The sequence below is a fragment of the Phocoena phocoena genome, chromosome 1 (genome assembly GCF_963924675.1).
Source record: "Phocoena phocoena chromosome 1, mPhoPho1.1, whole genome shotgun sequence".
Lineage (NCBI taxonomy): Eukaryota > Metazoa > Chordata > Mammalia > Artiodactyla > Phocoenidae > Phocoena > Phocoena phocoena.
This window is the reverse complement of record NC_089219.1, coordinates 21,651,984-21,668,046: the sequence shown is the minus strand read 5'-3', so window position 1 is coordinate 21,668,046 and position 16,063 is coordinate 21,651,984. Positions and strand designations below refer to the sequence as shown.

At 39.9% G+C, this 16,063-nt stretch overlaps 1 protein-coding gene across 1 annotated transcript in view; it reads right to left on the bottom strand.

Moving 5' to 3' along the window:
• Nucleotides 1–4,548: 4,548 nt before the first annotated feature.
• The window catches only part of STX12 (syntaxin 12), a 34,546-nt gene continuing 23,031 nt past the window's right edge, over nt 4,549–16,063 (bottom strand). The window contains exons 5-9 of the mRNA XM_065877567.1: nt 13,374–13,417; nt 11,954–12,059; nt 8,196–8,268; nt 7,083–7,165; nt 4,549–5,771 (exon numbers count right to left, since the gene is read on the bottom strand). Coding sequence (XP_065733639.1) covers nt 5,679–5,771; nt 7,083–7,165; nt 8,196–8,268; nt 11,954–12,059; nt 13,374–13,417 — 399 coding nt within the window. The 3' untranslated portion in view covers nt 4,549–5,678. The remainder of the gene's footprint in view (nt 5,772–7,082; nt 7,166–8,195; nt 8,269–11,953; nt 12,060–13,373; nt 13,418–16,063) is intronic.

Below are 16,063 nucleotides of genomic sequence, written 5' to 3'. Positions count from 1 at the left end.
CTCCCTTCCCCATTGTAACCCAAATCCGGCACTTGAGAGCTTCTGTTAGATTATCTGGGAAGCTACCTTTGGGGGTCATTAAACTCTGGACAAACAGGAGCCAGGGACGGATCCAACCAGATGGCAGGCGTCCAGATCTTCAGTGTGCATGAATGAAATGGTTAATCAAGTTGAGGCCCCTTTGGATTTTAAAACTTTGGTCATAGTGACTAGATAGTGTAAGGAAGAATTAGGATTCAGGCCTGCTTTAGGCCAACAGCTGGGTGAAAGAGACCAGCAGCAGGTCCTCTGGTTGTAATGGCTTATGTCTATTGAGTGCTTACTTATCTGGGCAAGTATATAGTTTCTATGAATCATCTCATTTAATTCTCACAACTCTCTTGAAATAGGTATTATGATTCCTGAGGGGTGGGTCAGAGAGATTGAGCTACCCAGCCTCACCCTAGAACAAGTGGTGAGTGGGATTCAGATCTAAATCAGTGTGATGCCAAAGCCCATGCTCTTTAATCATCGCTATCTGTCACATTTTGATGTTGGTGTGATCATATTAGCATGCAACTAAAGCCCAACACTTTTTCACTTTTGTAGAAAACATGGGAGGATTATCTGACCTTTTTTTTTCTTTCTTTCTTTTAAGGAAACCGAATGCAAAATTATTGTTCACCCATAAAGAGGCACTGACTGCACAGCAAGTTATCTCCTTCTATGGTGGAGTTATTTCTTTTCTTGATTGCTTGCTACTGGTCCTCTAGATTTTAAATCGAACATCAGCCTGTTCAAAAGAGTTTGCCCTTGGTGACATCTGTAGGCATCAAGATTTAGCTGCAGCATAATATTAACTTAGAATTTAAAATGATCAACTCTTGGGCAGGAGGATCACATTTTCCCCTGGTCTTCAAATGCACAGTAAACTCATCCAGCAAGGATGTTAACTGATCAGATCACTTTTTTTTTTTTTTGGCTGTGCCTCGGGGCTTGCAAGATCTTCGTTCCCGGACCAGTGATTGAACCCAGCCCTAGGCAGTGAAAGCGCTGAGTCCTAACCACTGGACTGCCACGGAATTCCCTCAGATCACTTATCACACAAACTGGTTAATATCCTACTTTCCAGCTTTGTGATTCCAAAAATAGACTAGGCTGATAGCTCTAAACTTGGTTTCAGGAAAACAGGCTATAGCTTCCTCCTTTGAGCACAAGGACTTGATTCTTAAAAAAGAATTAAATAGTTTCAAGTGTTTCGAGTGTAACAGAGAGGAGCAAGGTGCTTGTGTCTACAGAGATTGTGTGGGCCTTTAAGGTCCCATGCCCTTTTCAGGCATGAAGAGGTATTGAAGCCATGTCTAACTATCAGGGACCTAATACCATCTTATGTCAGCTTTGCCTTTCAATTTCTCAGCTTCTGTGGGTGTTCTATTATTTAATCCCTTATAATGCTGAATGTACACCCAAGAAACCTAAGCTATATTCTTACCCCTATAATTTTTTATTCCTTGGCCATGTTCCCTGTTTCCAGCATAGCCGATATTCACACTGACCTCTGATGTAATGGCACCTTACACTTTCCTGGGCCTTATAAAGCAAAATGCTCTTTGGGCACCAATGATGTCAATAGAGATCAGCAAACTGGAGGACAGCAGTCTAGGACATGAACCTTTTGAAATGTAAAGACTGATGGGCTAGCTGCCTTTGGATTTTGGTATCTCAACAAAGACATTAATTTCTTAGACTTTGAGACTTCCTTAGAATAGAATCTAAAGACATAAGGAGCATACTGATATCAAAAAACTTCTTAGAACATCTTTTATATATGAGTGATCAAATGGAGACACTGAAAAAATTGTGTGTGTAGAGATGGTACAGCAGGAGACTTCATTTAGCAGGGTGGTGAATGAAAAGTTTACAAGGTGCCAACAAAAGAAAAGATATTCATGAAAACTGAATAGAAATTCCCATTACTCTGCATTGTTAAAGCTTCATGAAAGACGTGGTGAGCAGGATAGTTTGTATCAGTGATGAATGGAGACAGTGTATAGTGTCTAAAGGTGTGGTTTTGAAGTCTGTGTGCTTGAGATCAAATCCTGGCTCCACTGCTCCTAAACTGTGTGCCCTTGGCCAGGTCGCTTACTTACTATGCCTCGGTTTCCTAATCCATAAAAAGAGGACGAGAAAAATATATCTCCTCGATAGTTTTGTGAGTGTAAGATGATAAATGTAAAACATTCAGCATAGTAAATTGCTTGTAGCAAGGGCTCCAGTATTACCCCACAAATGACCATTCACATACAGAGCACTTCCTCAAGCCTCTAATTTCCTGCAGTATACTGCCATTCCTGGCCTCAGCTTCTTCAGTTGTAAAGTGATGCAGCTTTATAGATGAGTGGTTCAGATATTCGAGATGTCATGGACCAGGGGAAAATAAGTATTACAGGGGTGTCAACTTTTATTTTGCCAACTGAGATTTTTAAATGAAGACTGTCACCTAACATCACCACCTTTTCATAATCTTTTTAAAAAGTGAGAAGGCCATTAGCTCAGATTCAAAGATGGTACTTTAAAAAGCCCACTATGTTATTTTTCTCATTTCTCCATGGACTGTAAAAACTTGGTCCTTAATCAGAGTCCCACATTAAAAATTCTATTATTTCAAGTTTATCTTTTAAAAATTAAGTAGTATATTGTTAATCAAATTTCATTTTGGATACGTATTAAAACGAACTACTCAGTTGGCCTAAAAGCAGGATCAAGGGTTGGAATTAAAACCTTTCAAGCTATTTCCTGGCTAAATGGAGATTCTAAAGTAGTAGATGTAATTCATAGTACTGGAAAGCAATACTGAAAAATTCCTTGAAACCTAGGGATACGCTAAATATGCTTAGAAAAGGGAGGAAGCAGGTGATTTCTAGCCCTAGGAAACAGGATAGAATGAAATCTGAGTGAGGTTCTGGTCTGCATTTAGTGACCAAAAGCAAAAGCTTCATTCCCATGACTGAGAACTGCCCCTGAACAAAAGAAGGGGGGAAAACCCAAAAAACAAAAAAACTGAATGGAGGAGGCTCGGTATGTTTTAGTTTGCACTGACTGAAGCATGATTTCATTTTGATATTTTTTCCCCAGTGGTGCAAGGCAGCGTATCACCACCCCTTAACAAAACAAAACAAAACCTACCCAGGGAGCATTGGTCTAGCAGCTAGCAAGTTCTTGTTCTGGAACATTCGCAGAGGAAGTGGCCAGCATGACACCTCTACTTTACCCTGTACTACAGTACTACTGTTTCAATTCACTTGAAGAGAAAATATTCTATAAAGAAAGGAGAAAGAAAGAGAAAAGGAAAGGAATACAGAGACAAACATACAGTTGGTATGTTCAGACCACATCCCTATGGTCTTTATAATCAAAGAATTTTATAGCTTTAAGAGAACTACTGAGGAAACTAGGGGCCTATGGGTTAAATAACTTGTCCAAATACCTGCAGCAAGTTAATGACAGAGCTAAGATTCCCCAGGCCTTCTGTACCCCAGTCTAGTTTTTGACCTCCAAACCAATGGTTTTCAACCATGGTTATACCTGAGAATTATCTGGAGCTTTTAGAAGTCTCTATACCCAGGCTATAACCCAAACTAACTAAATTAGAATCTTGTGGCACGGTCACCTAGGTATCAGTATTTTTTTAGTTTCTAATGTGAAGCCATGGTTAAGAGCCACTGCCCTAAACCATGGTGCCCTAAAGGTGGACAAAGCACAGTCAAGGAGGATTCTGTGAACAGGTTTGTTAGGACCACTTAGCAGAACCTCTTGGTGACTACTACAAATTCCAGGCCATTGAAATTCTAGGCCAAGGTCATATTTGCTACCCATGACTACTATTACCACCACCATTGGATAACACAGAACAGAACTATGGTGGCTTCATTTTACCCAAACTGAAAGGTTTCGTGTTTTTTTGTTTGTTTGGTATTTTTTAACAGTCAAGACTTTTTTCTTGCCTGGAATGTTACAAATGATGTATTCAAGTCCAACCGTAATTTAGAGCTGAAGGGGCAGTGATTGTATAACCAAGGAATTACCTCTGAAGCTGCTGCTTGGGCCACTTGATGCCCCAATAGCTCTATCCTGTTCCTCAAGGAAAGGACCTATTCCACCCCTAAACCAATCCTCACCTGATCTCCAGTCTTCTTGCAGGTCTCAATTTTTCTCTGGACAGCACATTACCCAATATCTACTGCATCAGGATGTTAACTCATAAAAACTTACTACAAAAGCTTTTCAAATGTTTATTTGCCTTATGTGGGTGGAACGCTGCAAGAGTGCAAAGAAACTTATGCATTTAGCCCTGTTTCCCTGCTGTTCACATTAGTTTAGTAAAAGAAGATTAAGTAACATTAAAGGGAATGGAAGAAATAAGTATAAATATATCCAGGGTAGTGAGATCCTCTGATTCACTAAAGGATGAACTGAAATCGTTGGCCCAATTCACATTTATGTGAGAGCCTAGAGAAATTACTTTCCCTTTAACTTCCCTACACTTGTGAAAAAGGGGAGTGGACAACATTTATGTTACAAGACAGCAATCTTTTATTGAAACATTTTTTGTCTAAAACTATGCATGGAGAGATTAATCTCTTGTTCATAAATTAGGATAAGTCTAACATCACTATTCCAAACCAGTATTATTTACAAAAAAGAACCTTTGCTTTATCGCCAGGTTCACAGGACTAAATTTTAAACCAACTTCAGTCTAGCTTTTAAAATCTTCCTGCCATCAAATGCCCAGCAAACCTTATTAGGGTATGGGGCAGCCTTTTGACGGCAACATTCATCATTTACCAGGAGTGCAGAACCACAACTGAGCAACAACAACAAAAGATTAAATCATTCCAAACAATTCCTATTTGCTCTCCAGAAGAACGCTTTGTCTAATTCTCCCCTTCTATACAGGCAGGTGGGAGAGGAACCCCACAGAGAATCATAATGTTAATTAAACTCTTCAAAAAGTGAACAAGATCATTTAGTGTATATATGGATGAATTGCAGTCGATGACACTAGCAGATAATAAACTTAAACCCAGATTAACACACACCCCAACAGCTGGCCAGCTCAAATAGTTACTTCTCATTTAATCTGGATCTGTGCAATTTTTTATTCTCTAGTTAAATACATTGCCAAAACCTTTCAAAGCATATAGGGGGCAGGCTTCTAGAAATTCAAACAAATATTAAATAATAAAAAATGCTGGCTTATTATACAGTTTCTGACAGACTCCAATACGCTGGGTGACAGAAAGTAATTCTATCTCAGTTGCTAGTAAAAAGGTAAATCTTGTATGTACATAGAAAGACAATATTACAAGACTATAGTGTTACCTACCAAAACAAGAATATCTAGAATGTAATTTTCAGTAAACACTTGGGACGAAGGGCAATCAGAGTATAAGAGAAAGCAAAATCCACATAAATTAATTCTTAATTTGAGAAATCAATAAAATGTATACATAAGTTGATAAATACTGTCTCCACAGGTCACTAATTCCAAGGACTAGTTAGTAGTTAGTTTCTAACTAAATTATTACAGGACATTCTGGTGTATTCTGTCTTCTTGTGATCAGTTTGTTCTGGCAAGACTCCAGCAAGCACTTGCCCTTGAAAACAGCTCAGCAGGAGAAGGCTCGGAGGCAATCACTTCATTTATTAACTAGCCACAAAATAAGTCCCAAGATTACAATAATCACTGACAGGACAAGCACCAGGATACAGATCTTCTTGCGAGATTTTTTCTGAGGAGAGAAATATGTAAAGAAGACACTCATGAAACAAGTAAAAAATGTTTCAATCTAAGACCCCAAGAGTGCTTCATCAATCTGCCTCCTGGTAATTCAAAATTAACTCTATCCATGTATGACTATGCGGACACCTTCTCAAAAATCTCAAATTACCAGTGCTAGGCAGCAGCGCAAGTTCTAATTCCAGGCTCCCAAATACAATTTTGCAAAGGAACTGTTTATACGTATGTTGCTAGGCATTATTTGCAATAAAATAAGTTATCCATACATGTGTATTTTAATAAAGGTTTTATACCTAGTATAAAATTTTGTTCACTGTAAAATTATGTTCACTGTAAAAACTACACACGAGCAGAAGAGAAAATAATCACCCACAGATAATAAAACAGTTGACATTTTGATTGTATTTCCTTCTGATCTTTTATCCATGCATGTTGTTATCTGACATAATTGGGACCATACTGTATGATGTTTGATGTTTTTATCACTTAATACATTAGCATAAAAATTCTGATATTATAAACTCTTCATAAACATCTTTTAATTCCCACATAACATTGAGTGGATGTATATAATTTACTTAATTGTTCCTTTACCGTTGGATATTAAAGTCATCACTCAGTTTTAAAGGGAAACACTATTATTAAATATGAATTTCTTTAAGAACAGTCCCAGGTGAAATACAGCTATCTTAGGAACATGGTAACTGACTGAATGCTATTTATTTCTAAAAAGCCATGCAACACCAAATTGAGGAGAAATGAGAGAGACCTCATTCACAATATTTGTAAACTGAGGTAAAGACCCAGATAAAAGTCATAAAACTATAGTTTCAACTCATATGTAGAAAAATATCACTTTACAGAAAGTGGAACAATTAACCCCTATTTATTCATACGAAATAACTCCAAAATGATAAGCCCCTATTAATTCATAAATAGCTGTCGGAGTTGATTCTTTGTCCATCCTCTGTGGCAACAGTCAACGTATCTGCAAAGTTCTACTTTGTACCTATTACTATCCTAATTGAAACAAACTTCAGCTGTTTAGGTTATAAACGTAGGCTTATACCAGATTAGGTATCATGCTAGCTTACATGGTTAGCTTTGCAGCTAAGAGGCTTCTATGTCAGTTTATTCAAAGTTTGATGCCTTTTTGTAGATCTCTCTGCAAAGAAAAATACTAAAAGTGGAGCTGGGACTGCAATTATGACTACCTGTCTCCAGCTTAAGTCTAAGCAAAAGGCTGCAGCTGCTCTCAAAAAGTCTACAGCACACAGTGACTTTCTTTAGTACCTGCTTTTACCTGATAGTAAGCAGCTCGCTGTAACTGATCAGTGGCTCTTTCTACATGCACCTCTGAGCTTTCCACATTGGCTTCTATGCTGTCTGCAAAAAAGAAGGGCAGTGGATGTTTTACCACACTCAGATGTCTCAAGACTGCAAACTGAAGACAATTATGATGCTGTGGGTCCTGGTTCATCACCATCACTCCAACTATCCAGGCATGAAATCAAAAGTTACTAACTCCATAAGAGAATAGCCCTATTCTTTGGAAATAAATACTGGGGTGGAGGGTTATGAAGTATATAACTCACCCACAAATGGTTCAGAAAAAAATCAGGTATATACATAGAGTGAGAAAGAGGGCAAATAAAAAGCAAGTGGGGCAGAACGTTAACAAGAGGTAAATCTGGGTAAAGTTTATAAAGGAGTTCCTTATTTTTTATTTATTTAATTTATTTATTTTTGGCTGTGTTGGGTCTTTGTTGCTGCGCACAGGCTTTTCCTAATTGTGGCGAGTGAGGGCTACTCTTCGTTGCACAAGCTTCTCACTGCAGTGGCTTCTCTTGTTGCGGAGCAGGGGCTCTAGGCACATGGGCTCAGTAGTTGTGGCTCACGGGCTCTAGAGCGCAGGTTCAGTAGTTGTGGCACACGGGCTTAGTTTCTCCACAGCACATGGGATCTTCCCAGACAAGGGCTCGAACCCATGTCCCCTGCATTGGCAGGCGGATTCTTAACCACTGAGCCACCAGTGAAGCCCAAGGAGTTCCTTATTATTTTCATTTTTGCAACTTTTTATAAACTTGAAACTATTTCCAAATAAAAAGCTTTAAAAAAAAGGGTTTCTAAGCCCATAGTTGTGCAAGTTTCTGGAGATAAAAACTGGGAAGCTGACAGCTAATATTTCCCTAAACAGCCAAAGACTTACCAAGAGGCTATGGCAAGTGAATGGAGCTGACTATTCATGGAAGCCTCATTTTAACTTACACATTTGACAACATAAGAAAATTGCTAAGAAAATGAATTTAATGATTTTTAAATGGTATTCCAAAATTCCTAAGACACATCTTACTGACTTCTTTGCACACAAATACTGCCAACTCACCTTCATGTTAAAGGTATCAATAATACATACCAATGAGATCACCTTGGTCATGGATCATCATTGCCAAATCTTTAAATATCTGATTGACATCCAAAATATCAGCCTAAGGAACACAAAAAAACAATTAACATTAAGCAACATGTTAGAAGATTCATTTCCTCCACTTACCTAAAGTTTTGTCTAGTAACAACACGTGTGTTTTTAAAGCTTATAAATCATGTTTTCTCCATAAACAGAAAATGAAAAATAGTTAATTATTAACATCTACTAAATGACTACTATGTGCCAAGTACTATACCAGGTAGGTAATTAAAAGCACAGTCTCTCGGAGCCTGACTGTCAGCTACAGAGGACTGTTAGTCCTCCAGTTTTGTTGTCCAACCTTAAGAACTTCTCTGGACCTCCCCTCTAAAATGTAGACAATGACAGTACCCATCTCATAGGGTTTTCAGAAGTACTAAATAAAAAGTTCTTAGAACTGTGAAATAACCACTTCATAAGGGTCAGCTATTATTAACTATTACTTAATTGGTCCTCATGACAACCCAATGAGACATGTATTATCCCCATTCTACAGAAGAGAAAATCACGGCTCAAAGGGGTTTAATGACTTGTCCCAAGGTCTCACAGCTGGCAAGTGGCAGAACTGAGAATTAAAAGTTCATGATCTTTTGTTACTATGCCTCCTTGATACTTGAATTAATCATTCAGTAACTCTATGAATTAAGTATCTTTGAGGATAATGAGGCTCAGAGAGGTTATGTAACTTGTCTAGTCATACAACTCGTCAGTGAGGAAACTAAGCATTGCAGCCAGGATTATATCCCTAAAGCCCACGCTCTTTCAAAGTGTACTGCCTCTCAGAATGCTATAATAAAAAATGATGCCTTCAAAGCAATGACTTCCTAATCATAACCTGCAAGAATAGTTCTTGCCAGAACCTCAATTACTTGCTAAGAGTCTACTATAGTTGGGAGAGTCTGCTAATTGCTGTGAATATAAAAGGGCTTAATAATAGCTAACAGGGCGGGGGGGGGGCGGGGGGAGGGATCAGTATACAATAAGATAAATAAGAAGAAAGGGTGTTACATGGTAAATGACTAATAAATGGTATAGGAAGTCTAGCAGAGGAGGAAGACTATGGCAGAAGAGGTAGGACTTGAGTTGTGCCTTACAGCAAAAGAGAAGCTATATACACAGAAAGGTAACTGGGTTAAAGAACAAACAGCCCAGTTTGGCTATAACATAAGGTGTGATATTGTGATTCATAATAAGAAATATATATTTGGTCTCTGTCCCATTCCCAGCACAGAGCTTCTAAAAACTTTAGAATTTTCTAAGTGATAAATGAGATAAAGATGTCTTTTTCTATTCATAACAAGCCCTTTTCAACCACTCCTAAGTTTATGTTAATGGCTTGACTTTTGGAAAACCAGTAAGGATTGGGGCTGGTTGCCAGGGTAACCAACTTGATGATTAGATGGTTGGAACTCTCAGCCCCAATCCTGACCTCTGGGGAGGGGAGGAGGGCTCAAGGTTAAATCAACCACCAAGGGCCAATTATTTAATCAATCATGCCCATGTAACCACAGGGTTCAGAGTTTCTTGGTTGGTGAACACATGGAGATTTGGGGAGAGTGGTGTGCCTGGAGAGGGCATGGAAGCTCTGTACCCCTTCCCACATACTTTGCCCCATACATCTCTTCCATATGGCTGTTCCTGAGCTGTAGCCTTTTATAATATACCGGTAATCTAGTGAGTAAACTGTTTTCTTGAGTTCTGTGAGCAGCTCTAGCAAATTAATCAAACCCAAGGACGGGGTCGTGAGAACCTCCGGTTTCCAGCCTGTCAGTCAGAAGCACAGGTGATGACCTGCATTTGGGAGTGGCATCTGAAGTCACAGGGAGGGGGGTCAGTCTTGTGGGATCTGAGGCTAACTCCAGGGAGATAGTGTCAGAGTTGAGTTGAATTGCAGGACATCCCGATGGTGTGGCAGAGCTGCTTGATGTGGGAATAAGCCCACACATCTAGGGGCCAGGAGTGTCAGCAGTGTAGTGTGACAGCAGAAGAGGCACACAGGAGTGTGATGCCTCACCATTAGCATGGGGTTTGTATGTTAGATGCAGGAAATGACTGGACATGAAAATCCAGCCCCGGCTAAGGAATTTGGCCTTAATTCTGTTGAATGAAGTGCCCATTACACTCCTGACATCTACTACATTACATTCTTCTCCTTAGCTCCATATATCTCACTCTACTCCCTGCTATAACAGGATTTCTCATGTTAAGAACCAAGTCAATGATTAGTAGCAATAGGTGAAACAGAGAAAAGACATGACATTTTTGAAGGTGAAACAGAGAAAAGACATGACATTTTTTTTTTTTTTTTGCAATACGTGGGCCTCTCACTGTTGTGGCCTCTCCCGTTGCGGAGCACAGGCTCCGGATGCGCAGGCTCAGCGGCCATGGCTCACGGGCCCAGCCGCTCCGCGGCATGTGGGATCTTCCCGGACCGGGGCACGAACCCGTGTCCCCTGCATCGGCAGGCGGACTCTCAACCACTGCGCCACCAGGGAAGCCCAAGACATGACATTTTTGAAGGTAATAATCAAACCTGAGGATGAGCTGTCCCATCAAAAACACTGACACTGATGGGCTCTAGGGCAGTGGGGCTCAACCTCGACTGCACATTGTAATCACCTGCGAAGTTTGTAAGGAAAAATGTGTCCACGGCCAGGGCCTCTTGTGGATGTTTGCCCATTTTTAATCTATGAAAAATAGGCAAATCATATAGTCCAAACATAGTAATTGGTAGTAGAGGAGGAGAGCTGGGGAATTTAAAAAAAAATCTCCAAGTGATTCTAAAGTGCAGTCATGGTTCAGAACGACTGCCACAGATGAAGGTCAAGGAGGAGCTCAAAGTTTCTCCTCTCTCAACCCTCCCCTCCCCACTGCCTCCGCGGATGGCAGTTTTCTATCCCCATGGAGGAGAAAAGTACTCAGGTTTAAGGATATCTTACTGGTCACTGTACAAGATTAAAGTTGGGAACTAAGGTAAGAGAGGCCTCAAGACCGCTCTCTCAACCCCTACCTCAAAAACTCTTCCTATTTCTCTGACTCACTGACGTGATATCCAAAACTTGGGAGTGGACTTTGGGATACACAAAAATGGAGCAAACCTTTTTGGCCTATCTTTATTCTGGGCTATTCAGACTAAGCAAAGGGCTCTCCATAGAGCCCTACCTAACCTAGAGGTTGGCATTGAGGTTTGGGGACAAAGTCTTTTTTTTTTTTTTTTTTTTTTTTTGCGGTATGCGGGCCTCTCACTGTTGTGGCCTCTCCCGTTGCGGAGCGCAGGCTCAGCGGCCATGGCTCACGGGCCCATCCGCTCCGCGGCATGTGGGATCTTCCCGGACCGGGGCAGGAACCGGTGTCCCCTGCATTGGCAGGCGGACTCTCAACCACTGCGCCACCAGGGAAGCCCTGGGGACAAAGTCTTAATGAGCAATAAAATATTTGTTGGCCTTGCTCTGTTCTCTATGCATAGTCTCATGGAGTCCATATAAGATACAGTAACTGAGGAGAGGATTCGGGTATTCTCAGGTGCCATGGCCTATACCAACATAAGGGTAGTTCAAATTCACCGTGATTACACTGAGACATAATATGTCTCATTAGCCATACAACAACTCATTTCATCCTTTTTCATAATCACTGCGAGAAAAACCAGGTGAATTAAGAGACTGCATCTACATTGAGTCAAACAAAAAACATGACTTGGCTCTCACCTCCAGCTGCCGAATTGCCGTTTCCCTCTCTTTAATAAGTTCCAAATCCTGTTCAGTGATGGCCACCTCATCCTCCTGGCTCTGCATCTGGTTCCACTCCTCATGGCTGCAGGGAGACAAGCACACTAGTTGACTCCTCCTCTCTAAGGTGTGCATAAGACATACCTTCATCACCTCTGCTGCCAGCAGAGCCTGCCCAAAGACAGTACCAGGGCTCCAACTCCTCTGGTATCAATACAAGTGTCAGAGGCCACATTCTTCACATCCAGAGGCAAAGAGTTGGTAATACCAAGAAAACAAAGTCTCAGCTTTCCTGGGCAAAACTAAGAGGAAGCAGAATTATAAGGGATGGGACCCCTTGCTGTTTCCCTTCAGGGGTACACTCTACAATCTTGCTAGGGCTTGCTAGACAGAAGTGGGCAGAGATTTGAAATCAACAAAGGCCCATTCTCTCCCAGGGCACTCTCAAAGTGCAAGCTGTATTGGTATCTCGGGTACTAGACAGGTGGAGGAGAGCAGGTTAAGTGACCTGTCAGTGCTTCACCAATTAGTCCGATAGAATCACATCCCCTGGTTTTCGAGAATCTCTTTGAGGTTATGCTTTAGGTTAAATGTCTCTTAACAGAAAGCCAAAGTAAAAAGCTAGTGAAATGTTATAACCCTTCTTTTCAGGTACCATATTTAAAAGAAATGCATACGACATCTTATACTAGAAATGTAACACTTTGAAAATTCAGTATTAAGCATTTTCCAACAGTACACATAAATCATAAATCATCTCCACAATATTTAAAGAATTTCCTCCATGTCCTGGAGATACAAAACTGAATAAGACAGCACCCCAGGCCTTTGAGGTGCTCACAGTATAGTGGGGGGGAGATAGATACATACCTATAAGAAAACATTTTATGTTCTCAACTAATACCATCAGTACATTTTTATGGAATTAGTTAATTCAGTTTGGAGAAGTTAAGAAAGGAGATGTCCTTCAGATACAAATTATTTGCTTTTTCTTTTAATACTCCTAGAAGGATGGGTTGCCTCCATTTTAGGGATGAGTAAACACTGACCCAAGAACTTTGAAGAATTTAAATCTGAATTTGAGGTAAAATTATTTAGACCTCCAAATCCGTAGATTTGGGGGCTCATACTTATTCTTATTGAGCCACACCCTCTCCTCAACACATAGACATCAGAGATTTCTTGAAAGTTTTTTATTCACTTTGAAATTATTCCTTCCATAATTCAAAGATCTTGGAAAAGCCCACAGTTTTGACTTTTTTATTTGATGGATTATAAATTACCTACTCCAGGACTCCCTTTCTTTTTCCTCCTTTTTTCTCATTGATTTTTAAAATTAAAATTAAGTATAAAGTATAAAATCCCATCTCAACTCTCTACATTAGAATAATTCCTTTACCTGTCAAATGAGACGAGCTGCTCCTCTCTTTGCCTCTCCTCCACCTAGAAAGCAGATGGCATTATTGCTGCTGTTATCCAGAAACATGTCACAGACAGACACACACACACACACACACACACACACACACACACACACACACACACACACAATGGCTTCCTTTAGCTACAGTATAAAGAAGTAACATCCCTTGGCTCCAACAGAGTCTGTAAGATGACACAGGGCTCTGGCAATCTGACTGGACCAGGAAATGGGTGTGAAGTAGTTGAAAGCAAATCTGCATTCCAATTTGGATTCAGAACAGAAACCATACTAAGTAGGACGGAGAAAACATGGATAGGAGAAAGGAATAAAAATTAATAATAATGATAACCTATCTTAAAATTTGGAGGCAGGTGGATTAAGGGAAGGAGTTGAAAACTTGCTAGGAAACAAATTTTCAGAACATGTGAAGATTTTTTTAAATGGACATTTAAAGCATATTAGGTACTAAAGTGGCAAACTGACTTTAAAAATCAGTCTAATTATGTATTACTTTTGTAATTTAACAACAAACTAAGAAAAAATGTTAAAAGAGCAATCTTTTCCTATTTTTAAAAAGCCGTCCCTTTTTATGATAACAATAATTAAAAAGATAAGCAAAATAAAGAAAATTTCAAAATTCCACCCACCGAGAGGAACACTGTGGGTTTTTTTAAAAAACATTTTTACTCTTTCCCCATATCAAGAAACAAAACAAGGGCTTCCCTGATGGCACAGTGGTTAAGAATTTGCCTGCCAAGGCAGGGGACACATGTTTGAGCCCTGGTCCAGGAAGATCCCACATGCCGCGGAGCAACTAAGCCCATGCACCACAACTACTGAGCCTGAGCTCTAGAGCCCACAAGCCACAACTGCTGAGCCTGTGTGCCACAACTACTGAAGCCCGCATGCCTAGAGCCCGTGCTCCGCAACAAGAGAAGCCACCGCAATGAGAGGCCTGTGCACAGCAATGAAGAGTAGCCCCCACTCGCCACAATTAGAGAAAGCCCACGCGCAGCAACAGACCCAATGCAGCCAAAAATAAATAAATTTAATAAATTAAAAAAAAAAGAAACAGAACACTGCTAGTGTCCTAAAGCCTACCTATGTGCCCTCCTCCAGTTACAATCACCTCCCTCTCCTTTAGAGCAACCATCATCCTGACTTTGTGATCATCATTTTCTTGTATTTTTTATATGTTTTTTAAAATTAATGTATTTATTTATTTTTGGTTGCTTTGGGTCTTCGTTGCTGTGCAACGAGCTTTCTCTAGCTGCGGCGAGCGGGAGCTATTCTTCATTGCAGTGCGCAGGCTTCTCATTGCAGTGACTTCTCTTGTTGCAAAGCATGGGCGCTAGGTGCATGGGCTTCAGTAGTTGCGGTTCACGGGCTCTAGAGAGCAGGCTCAGTAGTTGTGGCGCATGGGCTTAGTTGCTCTGCAGCATGTGGGATCTTCCCGGACCAGGACTCGAACCCGTGTTCCCTTCATTGGCAGGTGGATTCTTAACCACTGCACCACCAGGGAAGCCCTATCTCTTCTACTGTTAATCGACATTTGGATGTTTCCAATTTTTGAATACTACAAATAATGCTGCTATGAACATTCCTGTACATATACCCTGGTACAGACTTACAGTGTTCTCTAGCATAGAACTGCTGGGTCATAAGGTGTGCATGTGTTCTGAAGTTGCAGCCAGAATGTTTTCCAGTGGTTGTTCCAACTCATACTACCACTGGCCAGATAGGGAAGTTCCTGTGCATCATATCCATGGCAACAACCCTCCCTGTTCACAGAATTTTAAATTTCTGCCTTTTTTTTTTTTCTGCCCTTATTTTGGACATGAAATAGTATCTCAGGGTGGTTTTAATCTGTAATTCCATGACTACTAAAAATGGTCCATTTGACCATTATTCAAAGCAATACTAAGATGTTATTTGCTTTTATCACTGTGTTGACAAAAACAAAGGTGGACAAAACTACCACTTGCACTTTAACACAAATCAAGGCAGTGGCACCAAACCATACTAGGAGTTTTCTATTCTTTATCACCACACATAGGGGGATAAAAGCCAGTTCGTCCTTAATGAAGCCATTAAATTTATTAATTAACTAAATCTCAGTACATGTCTCTTTTTTCTTTAGTACATGTCTTTTTAATATTCTGTATGATGAAATGGGAAGTATACATAAAGCCCTCCTGCTACAAACAGCAATACGATGTTTGTCTCCAGGAAGAGCACTTGTGTAATTGAGTTGCTGGGTGAACTAGCTACTATTTTTAGGGAATAGCATTTTTACTTATTCAATATAGTTTATACTTATATATAAAACTTTTAAAATATATAAACTTTTAATACAATTTGTGTATATACATATATATACGCATATATACACATATATATGTATACACAAACATATATTATATATGATATATATAAAAGAATAACTAACAATCTATGGTTACTCAGATGGGTATTCAAAAGACAAGGTCTTCAAGATAAACAATGTGAGCCTGTCACTTCAAGGAAAATAATGCACAGTGTTTGTTGCCAGTGATAAAAATCTAGCTTTCAAATAGAAAAAAAAAGAATTCTAGAAAACTTGTATCTACTGCTTGTGAACTTGAGAGATTCTCAATATTTAAAGACTTTTCTGGTCAAGCTGAAGA